This window comes from Oryzias melastigma, unplaced genomic scaffold (assembly GCF_002922805.2).
Source record: "Oryzias melastigma strain HK-1 unplaced genomic scaffold, ASM292280v2 sc01070, whole genome shotgun sequence".
NCBI lineage: Eukaryota > Metazoa > Chordata > Actinopteri > Beloniformes > Adrianichthyidae > Oryzias > Oryzias melastigma.
Genome location: NW_023417655.1, coordinates 1 through 10,596, shown reverse-complemented (window position 1 = coordinate 10,596; position 10,596 = coordinate 1). Strand labels below are relative to the sequence as shown.

At 41.3% G+C, this 10,596-nt stretch overlaps 1 protein-coding gene across 1 annotated transcript; it reads right to left on the bottom strand.

The window, feature by feature from the left end:
* Positions 1 to 9,416: 9,416 nt before the first annotated feature.
* LOC118598487 (adhesion G protein-coupled receptor B1-like) lies at positions 9,417 to 10,408 on the bottom strand. The gene is made up of 3 exons (XM_036211210.1): positions 10,357 to 10,408; positions 10,143 to 10,301; positions 9,417 to 9,834 (listed from the first exon to the last, which is right to left on the bottom strand). The coding sequence occupies exons 1-3, from the start codon at positions 10,406 to 10,408 to the stop codon at positions 9,533 to 9,535; spliced, it is 513 nt and encodes a 170-aa protein (XP_036067103.1). The 3' UTR covers positions 9,417 to 9,532.
* Between the last annotated feature and the right edge of the window lie 188 nt (positions 10,409 to 10,596).

The following is a 10,596-nucleotide window of genomic DNA, read 5'->3' as shown; positions in this document are numbered from 1 at the left end:
AATAATGCAACTTGTTGGATTTCAATCTATCTATCTATCTATCTATCTATCTATCTATCTATCTATCTATCTATCTATCTATCTATCTATCTATCTATCTATCTATCTATCTTCAAATCATTAGTTTATACAGCCATATATAATTAGTATTGCATATAGCCTTAACATTGTAGAGTACTATCAACACTGTAAAAATCAGGAGAACATGGAGCTGCAAAACAATGAGAGTGAGAAACTGCTCTTATCATGTCACCTCAGCTTCTGAATTTCCTAAGGTGGGATTCATGTTGATGTCTTTTCTGATAACAGTGATACGCACATAGTTTGGATTTTTGACAATTGATTTATATCCATATATTTTTTACTATAATACACATATATATATGTATATATATATATATATATATATATATTGTCGTTATTTTTGACCTTTGCTATGATAAATTCAGAAATAGTGTTATGTCTATGTGCATAGTCATGAAATCTGTATTGAAATAAGTATTTGAAATACTTGATGATTTTTAATGCCCTGTAGCTGTAGGTACGGTATAAATCATCTGGTTAGGCGTTTTGAACTGAAAAATGATAATTGACGTAAAGGAAACGGTATGGTCAAGTCAGGGTAGGATTATATAAGTTTGCTTCCTCCCACTGTCTTTTGAAAAATCTATCATTTGATGCCTGCAGGGTATCTTGTGTCTGATGTATCTTTGTATGGATGTAAACCTCTGTTGATTTCATTGCTCATGACTTACACTTGTTTTTGATTGCTTAAAATAAACCATTTCAAATAAAATCTAAATCAAATACTAAATAAAAGTTTTCAGTTGAGTTAACCATCAACTAAAAATTTTTATTTGATACAAACTTACAATTTTAAATGTAACAAATTTCATAATTTTTGCTAATTAATCTAACATTTCACCTTTTTTCAGTTTAAATCAGTCATTCCTCAGAAGTTGTTCCAGCTTTTTATCATCACCAGATACCCCTGTCTTTTTTTTGTTTCTAAATCTTATTTTTTAACATTTTGATAGCATTGTCCTTCATAATTTCTCTGATAAATCCTTTGAGAATTCTGTATAAGCCTATTACTGCTTCTTCTTCTATGGTCCTGCAGAACTTCCTGCAGAATGTTTCCTCTTGCTGGTGGGCTAACAGTAGCAAAGCTTCCTTAAAAAGTTAGTTGATTACAAATGTATTCAACTTGGCTTTAGGGTATACAGAAAATAAGTATTTGAGTGTTGCAGTCTAGGTCAAACAGTGATACTAAACAACAAACGAAGCGATGACAGAAATGTATGTCTCCACTTTTATGATAAATCAATGCTATCAGAGCTGCTTCAGTTGAGACTCAATCTTACATTTTAATATAGAATTGATCAACATTGATTGGTTGGTTGTTCTTTCACTGGCATTTATGTGAGGATTGTCACGCCAATGTTTAAAGTTTTTTTTAAATCTTCTTTTGAATTCTAGACTCAAAGTTACTGAGTGACAAACAGGGGTACTAACTTCAAATGGTCTGATATTGTCAAGAAGGCTCTGCGTTACATTTAGAGAGAGCTGACTGATCCTGGTATATGTGGCGTCCTGGAGACAGCTGGACAGGGAACGCCTCAGAGTTGTCCTTTGAGGAGAGGTGATCAGCAGCAGCAGCAAGAGGAGGTCTGGACATCTTTACTGAAACCACTGCCCCCACAACCAGAACCCCAAACAGAAGGTAATGGATGGATAACTGTGATTCTGAAGTCCTACTCGCACGGAGGGAATGAAGAATGACTAGCAGAACACAGAGGAAGGAGGAGGATAAACCAGTCACCATAACAGAGAGTGGGATTTCTGGCACAGAAATGGACAAACTTGGACTGAAGAGCAGAACACAGCTGGAGTATCCAGCATGCAGCATGGATTTCACCCAAAAACACCTGAAAGAGAATATTCTATCCTCCATCAGCTCTGGGACAGTATGAGGGACGGCAGTCGGGGGAATGACAGTGAATCGAGAAGGTTTGCTTCCAACAACAGACGGTGCCATCCTGAGCATTTCTAGTAAAGGAATGTCTCTGCACTCCACACACTGATGGGAACCATGAGAGCTTCCTCCCTATTGTCCAAAGCCAAGAGTATACCGTATACATTTACATCTGCTGTACATGGTGTCAGTTTGCTCAACAGTCTGAGGGCTTTGTTTCCGTCATGAGCTTCCTGATATTTGTATGTCTTCTTCATGACCTATAAGAATACCCTGTGGTCACATGACCTCCTGGTTTGTTTGGGGCTCACCTGAAGCCTCTTTTACTGACAACCTAAGCTGTTTTAAAAAAGCACCTTTCGAACTCAAACTGTATTTGTCACATGCATACACAGTACGGCGTAAAGGAAATTATTTGTGGGATTTTTAAGAAACTCAAACTCTTTATTAAGTGAAAACATGAGAACACCATAGATAGATAGTAGGCCGACACTTCTTTAATTTTTCTGCTTTTGAGACACACAGAGAGAAGTGTGTGTGTTGTGTATTTATTTTCACCTCTACTGTCTGTTTAGACACAAAACCGTGATCACATTTGTCAATCGCGGCGTTTTATGTTGTATTGTGAAAAATTAGTCATATTTTGAAAATAAACCAGATTTTCTCATGTATCTTGATGTAACTTCCTGCCAGAATTGACCGGGACCACTTATGGCTTGCACACAAAACATACCAGTTATCAAACTGATGCGCTGCACGGCGCTCCGCGGAAGGCTGGCGCCTGGTATGAACCACACCACAGGTTAACAGGGGCGCCGAATGGAAGCGGCCTCAGTTCCGCAACGATTTCAGAGTCCAGTGGGAACCAGGCGTGAGACAAATTACCCCCCCCCCCATAAGTTATCTAGAATTGTCAGAGGAATTATCAAATGATAAACAGGCTTGTTTTGTGTAAACTTTGACCTCAGGATGAGAGTCGATGTTGCTCCTTTCTTACATCTGCCTCCAGTGACTGTTTTCACAACTGCTATAACTGAACATAGGAACATAGTCAAACCCAAAAGTTGCACAAAAACACAAATAAAACCCCCAAAGTAAAAAGACACAATTATGTTTCCTGTTTGCCAGGTGTGGTTGGAGTCTTTGTCAGTCTTCTTGGTGTCTTGGCTCATGTCTATTTTTACGTTGGTTCCCAGTTTCTTTTGGAGTTTGCTTTGTTTAGTTCCCCTGGAGTTTCTCTGTGTGCGCCTCCTTTTGTTTGTTCCTGTTTAATAAATAACTTATGTTGGCTATATGGCTGCCTGTGGAGTCCTGGATTTGCATCCTTCCTCCATCTCAGCATCAAGACGGATCTCACTAGATTTCAACTTTCTCCACACTCCCAATGTTTTGAAGTTTTTTTATTTATTCTGTGCTTTTTGACCATTTTCCTCAATAATATATCATCCCATAGGTGAGGACTTATTTAAAATGCTCCTTATAATACAAGTGCAGACCTACAAGCTGCTGATGAATCCTCCAGGTTGTGAAGAATGGATCCTCATTCATATGAAATTTCCCATCTTATATGCATATTTCTGATGAAAATGCCTGGTTGCACAGAATGCCCAGAAAAAGAAAGAATGACTCCCAGCCTATTCACATCTCGCATCATGAAGATGCTGTGTTTTAAAAGCACAGGATTCACATCCTCGTGGAAATGAAAGCAACAGACTTCATTACTCTCCCAGAGCAGACTGACACCCAACAGGCAGGTTGTATCAGAAAGCCTTTCCAATATGGTCAAAAGTTCAGCTGCTGCAGGAGCTGAAGCTTTCCCTGACTCCCAGCACAGAAGACATCAGCAGAATATCCAAAATGCTAAGCAGCACTTCTATGAATTAAGAGAACAGAAGCCTTTATAGCAGAAGCTAATCATGAGAGCGACATTTGAAAACTCATACGGCTGATGAGAAGGTTGGTGCATCTGCAGCATCACCTCAGAGTCAGATGATGCGTTTGTTTGAAGCTGCATCACGTCAGACAGCTGTGGGTGCCTGTGGCGGTGCGACCGGGGTGGAAGTGGCACGTCCTCCATGCAGACACTGGCCTGTCTCCATGGGGTGGAGCACAGCCCCGTTTGGGCACAATGCTTTGAAACTAAGCAGTTTTCTATTGTGACCCAGCAGGCATGAATTACCGCTCTTCTTGCACCTTCACATCTGACCTGCATCAAATCTAATGAAGTGAGTTTGTCTCCAGTGAAAGGGAGTAAATGTTGGCTCTCTGCTAACCTCCAGCTTTTAAACCAGCTCTGAATCCTGCCATTGTGCTTCATTAAACTCCATTCATCACATCAGCTTAATTAAAGTTGGAATGAAATAAAGGATGTTTTATCCGCCTGGATTTTTTTTTACTTCCACTTTGCTAAAGTGAGGCCAGGCCTTGTTTGAAGCATTTCACATGCTCCCAGATGAAATAACTGTCACTCAGCGTCTCTCCTTTGTCAGAAGCCCCTAACAGAGGACACCACTTGAATACTTGCCTAAATTGGGTGCTACAAATCCAAAAAAGGTCAAGATTTCAAAGTTTGATTTGGCAGAAAACTGCCACAATTTGTGCTGGTTTTGTCCTTCCTATAAAGTTTGACTGCATGCTGGGCTTCAGATCCCGTCCTTTTTCTTAGTTTCTCTTCCTGAAATGTCAGAGTCTCCTTGCCCTTGAAATTCAGCCACTGGGGGTAATATTTAATAAAGAATCTACCCCTCAGGAATAGAACAGCCCTTCAGGAAACTGACAGGTCATTAGTTGTCAAAGATTTCTCTCACAGATTCCTTTCTGGCTCTCAAATATCGTGTATTTTAAACGCAAGTGCACCCTGAACACAAGCACCATAAACCCTCAGCCAAAGCCGGTTGTAGAATTTATGCATATTAAAAAACAGGAAGAGATCATGTTTGTGTTTCCTTTGTGTTCTTGAGCTGTGCGGGTCTGCGCATCCTTCTGTGGACTTCTGCAGCACATCAGAGAATGAAAACATGACCTTCTTTAATACCCAGAGGAAGAGTGTTTTTCACTTTGCATCTGCTCCACTTCTTTAGTCGACCAGCTTGTCTGCAGCTCATAAAAGACTGAATCACTTATTATTTCATGCCAATAAATTCAGATTGCACTCAACTAAATGTTTGTGGATTCAAAAATCCTCACAAATATGCTGTAGTGTAAAAAATATAACCTTTCTCTGAATATATAATATTTCCAAAATATAAAAACCTCGTCTGACAGGAACGGAAAAAGAGGATGGATCGAGGATTATTGCAGTTCCTCATTATCTGCCTAAATCTAATGAAGCTTTTCTGCAGCTGATCCAAAGTGCAGCAGAATTAGCAGAACTGATCCCAGAAAGCTCTCAGACCACAAATCCTGAAGATCTTACAGTCCAGTCTCTCCGCTTTTGAATGCACGCTGACTGATCCTTTGTCCTGCCTCTGAAGACTTCTCCTGACATGTCACAATTGCATGACCAACACAAGGACCGGAGATTTTACTAGACTCATTTAAAAAAAAAAAAAAAAACTTTCTTTCATATCTACATCATGTGAAGATAAAAATAATTTAATTCAAGGTTAGAAACAAATAAAAAAACTGACTCTAACTTTCACAAAACAAAAAAAGAAACTTTTAAGGCCATTAAAATGTAAAGTTATTTGCCATGGACTCTAAATGACATTTAGAGTCACTAAATCTTATTATATAATACTGTAAATTCTCACATCCAGTATTTCAGTCCATTGAATCTGTAGGCAGAATTACTAACATAAGAAATTAAAAGTTCTTGTAAAATGTGTTAAATAAAACATCAAGCAGTATTTGCAGAACTGCTAACAAAGCTTTCTGAGAGCACAGGGTGTCAAAAGCAAGAGAAGGCGAGAATGAATGCTTCAGTTTCTGCTTTAAAAGCAAACACGTCTTCAGACAAACAGAACATCATCACCTTCATTCAGAAGCGTAAGGAGACTTTATTCTCCAGCTCCGCTCTGAAGGACGCCGACTTTGGGAGAAACTGTTCTTCAGTTCATTAAATGGGTGTTAAAAAGCTTCTGTAATTACTCTCCTGTAGTGATCAACATTTATCCGTCAATCTTAACTGAACACAGCCGGCTGAACACAATCTGATTCATTTAAAATGGATCCAAACAAAGTTCTTCTGTAACTTGAAGAACTTCAACGGGGGACGGTAAACTTGTTCTCCTTCTGCTGCTCTGCTGAATGCTTCTGTTTCCTGGGCTGTGGTGTAGTGGACACCGTAGTGGCCGCACAGTCAGCACGCCGGGTGCAAGCAGAGTGGAGGACATTTATTAGTGTTAGTGTGACTCATTGATCTAATCAGTGAACGGGTTTAAAATCAGTCCCATGGCTTTAATTTAAATGATCAATCAATAAATCCATAAAGCATTTTGTTTCTAAAGATATTGTTCAATAAACAAATGGCTTTTTTGGAGTTTAGCTAATATTTCTGCTACATGCTAGTTATTTTAGCTAATTTAGACTTTTTCAGCTTTTCAGGCTAATTTGAAGTTTAGCTAAATTCCAGCTACATGTTAGCTGTCTTGGCTAAATTATATATTTTTTGTTTGTTTTTTAGGCTAATTTTGAGTTTGGCTAATATTTTAGCTTTATGCTAAACATTTTGGCTAAATTACACATTTCACCAGTTTTTTTTAGTTGTGCTTTTTGCTCATATTTTAGGTTGTAATCAGCGTCAGTGTTTTCAGCAATTAGCTTGGGTGTTTTTGTTATCAATTTAAGCATCTCCAGCAGCAACAGTAATCTTACAGCATTATAGCAGGTAATGCTATTAGTTTTAGTTATTAGTTTTAGTGTACCTCATTGATATTGTCATATAACGGTTTTAAAATAAATGTATCAAACAGTTGGCTTCGATTTAAAGTATCTATCAATAAATCCATAAAGCGTTTCTTTTCTAAATATGTTTTTCTGTAAACAAATCTGTTTTCTGTTAGTTTTTAATGTATGAATAAGTCATTTAATTAACAAAGTCTGACTTCTTTTTAATTAAAATGATCCTTCTGTGAAAAGTTATTTTCTAATCCAAACAAAACTGCTGTTTAGAATGAAGAGCTGAATGTTTTATTGAATTATAAACAGAATTGTAATTTGTAGACGTGAATGTGGTTGAACTCGGTTAACCCTTTAACACCTCAAGTGTCGCCGGTGAGGCTTAAACACAAAATCTTTAACCCACTGTAACTTTTCAACCGTTAACAAGATCAATGTAATTCCAGAAGATTCTGGACAATGAAAAAATGACAGTAAATCAAAGATCATAAACATTGGAGCTCGGCTGAGCATCAGCAGACATGGCGGAGTGCGCTGTTCCTCCTTCACAATAGACCTAATCACGTTTTTCTTTTTACAAATTACATAAGGGAGGTGTGTCATCAACAACGAGCTTTCTGCGTCCATGCCGACCTTCGTGCTTCTCCTCCCGCTCACCAAATGGCAGCAGTAGAAGGCAAAGCATGGTCTGCATTCACACCCGGCTGAGTCATTTCACACTGGAATAAATCCAGCGAATCACGTTAATAAAAAGCCAAGATTGACAATGGAAACAGGAGGGAAGTCAGAGGAAAAAGGCAGCAGCAGCGGGAGCATATGGTGCTGCAAACCACAACTTGTCTCTTCATAAAGGCAGCAGCTGCTAAAGCTTCCATCCTTGGATTAATATTGCATGACAGCACTGTATTTTCTTTAGTATTGACCGGACTGAGCTAAACAAAGGCATATTGATACAGTGGCAAACTGTGGCTGACACCACACTCACACTATAAGGTTTCAGGCACAATGAACAATCAGCTGCAGTATTTGCATATCATCCCGCAGTATAACGGCTGGTCTCTGAAGACGGATGACTTCAGGGTGCTGAGTGACAGGGCTAACCTCTGTCATCACCCAGACCAAACATTCACCACAGTGTTTCTTCTCAGAAAAGACGATGTCCTTCTCTTGTTTGGAAGCCTCGACTTTAATGCCGCACAAACAACAGAAGACAATGAATGTTGACCTCATCTCCATGTTTGTTCAAGGTACTGTCAATAATGTAATCCCTGTGATTTAGTTAGGAATCACATCTGCCACATTCAGGTGAAAGCCACCTCACTGCTACATATTCATAGGCAACAATATTGACTAAATGTCTTATCTAGCTAAATATAAAATGGGGGGTGCGGCTTTTGACGATGCGATTAGATCGGAAAAATGCACGCAGGAAATTTGCGGATTACAACTGAGAGCTGGAGGAGACACTCAATCTCCCGGTCCGGTCCGGCGCTGACACCAGGAACTCATCGTGGAGCATTTTTGGCACATCAGACGTGAGCACATTGCAGCTTCCTGAGTGAGGCATTAGGAAAGGCTTTCCGTAAGAGCCGATGCCGGGCAATCGAGACAGGAGCTGAGCTAACCCACAGCTACGCTCAACAGATCCAGCAGATGAGATGTGAACAGAGCCTTTTGTTCTCACAACAGAACAAAATCAAATCTCATTGTCAGGTGTTTAGATAGATAAGGTCACACCCCCTGGATTAATGTCTGTTTTCCATCAATGTGATGCTTTAGAAACAGGTTTAGCAAACATGCAGTGGATGAACTAATTTAAATGCTAAAACCTCTCCCACTTAGATGATTGGGAGTTCAGGGGCTAAACACGCAGATAAACAGATAAGACACGCTGTAAGACTCAACGGGGGAAGCAAACAATTGACCCCCCGCCTTAACTTGCCGAGAAAGAACTGGAAATGCTGATATGAGACGCCGCACAGGCAGGACTGGGTTTCCTTCAGATGCTCCTCTGGACTCTGGATGGACCAAACTCTGGTCCTCTTGAGAACAAGGCTCTGTGTTCTTCTGCAGATGAACTCTGGTGTGGTTCACCTCAGTGTGAATGCAGGCAGGTTTTCCACAAATCCAAGAAAGGAAATGCTGTAGGCTCCTTAGATTTAGAGAAGATGCAAAAAAGTAGTTGTAGTAAAAAGTCTTGTCAGTTATTGATACAGAGGACTAGCAGGACCAGTCCTGTCCTGGTCAGAGCCTGTTTTGGACAGGACCATCCATGATGTATCCAGGTCTTTGGCTCTCTCCCACATNCCAGGAGTCTGTAACCTGCAGCTCCAGATCCACATGTGTCTCTTTTATCTCCATGGTGGCTCCTTAACCAAACATTAAGTAAGTCATGGAGACTGTTGATCCAGACATGTCGACCATCAGAGTCAGCAGCTCCTGATAATGTCTGACTAACCAAAACTATCTAAAGAAAACAAATAAACAAAGCCTGTAAACTAAGACTACCAAGATCCAACCATAAACTAAAATAACAAAACCCAGCAGTGTAAGACTGCTGAGGACAAAGAGGAAAAAGAACAAAAAACATAAATAAAAGAAAAATAAAATTACAATTTTTAAAGTAAGGATTACTTAATTAGCATTTATTTAATTTAGATTAGTTACATTTTTAAATTGATGCCTGAGGTTCACATAGAGGATAAACTATGTGGGTTTTTACAGCACAGGTGAACAGAGCTTTGGGTTCATAGCCAGCATGCAGAGGCAGCAGCACCTCACAGAAATCCTCCCTGCTGTCAGTCGGGATTCAGGCCAGACCCCGTCGACAAATGTCTCTGCCACTGTATGTGAAATGACACCCCCCACACACCCGCAGACACCCACCCACCCAAAAGATGCATGCGGCGCCTCACCTGTCTGAGGGCTCTTCTGTCCGCCGCGGGGCTTGTCCACATCATCCCGCTTGTGGCTGTCCACCGAGCGCAGCGACTGACTGCGGGACAGATGGAGACCTTTGCCTGAGGAGGAGGAGGAGGGGATGAGGGGGGTGTCCGTGAACATTTTGTATTTGAAGCAGAACGCACTCAAACAGAGCAGCAGGGATCAAAGCGGTGCCGTGTGTTGTGTGCAGCTGCGCCTCTCTCTTTGTGCTTCACCGTTTAAGGTCAGACCTGCACCACAGCTGGAGGCGGTGTTCCTCCCAGAGCACCTCCACATGCTGCAGACGCTTCTGACTGTTAGTGCATGGTCATCAGGGAGCCTGGGCAGGCCGCTGTACCACAGCACCGGGCGGTGAGGGTGGAGGGCTCGCTGGCGAGCAGCTCACCTGTGCAGGAGTGGGAGTTGCAGGGCCGGCCCTCCTCCACGACGCCCTCACACAGAAACCACTCGTCTGGAGGAGACTGGCAGGTCCGAGTCCTGGTTTGGATCCCGCCTCCGCACTCGCTGCTGCACTGCGCCCACGAGCTCCACGCGCTCCAGCCACCTGCACACAGGAGCAGACGTTGCGGTGGCTTGCATCACTTCATTTCAGCACAGACCTCGATCGGCCAAACTGAGGCTTTGCAAGCGCTTGTACATGGAGAATGACATCATTCAGAGGAGAATCGCATCTTTGCTGTGAGGAAATGACGGCGAGGAATCGTTCAGCGCGCCAGCATGAGCAGCCAATTAAAGCAGCAGCTTGTTTCTCTAACAAAGCATCCCACTCATGTCTGAGCCCCTTCCATGTGAAGTGTTTTATTCTTTGAGGCCTGAGCTTTAGTCATGGAGGCTCATGA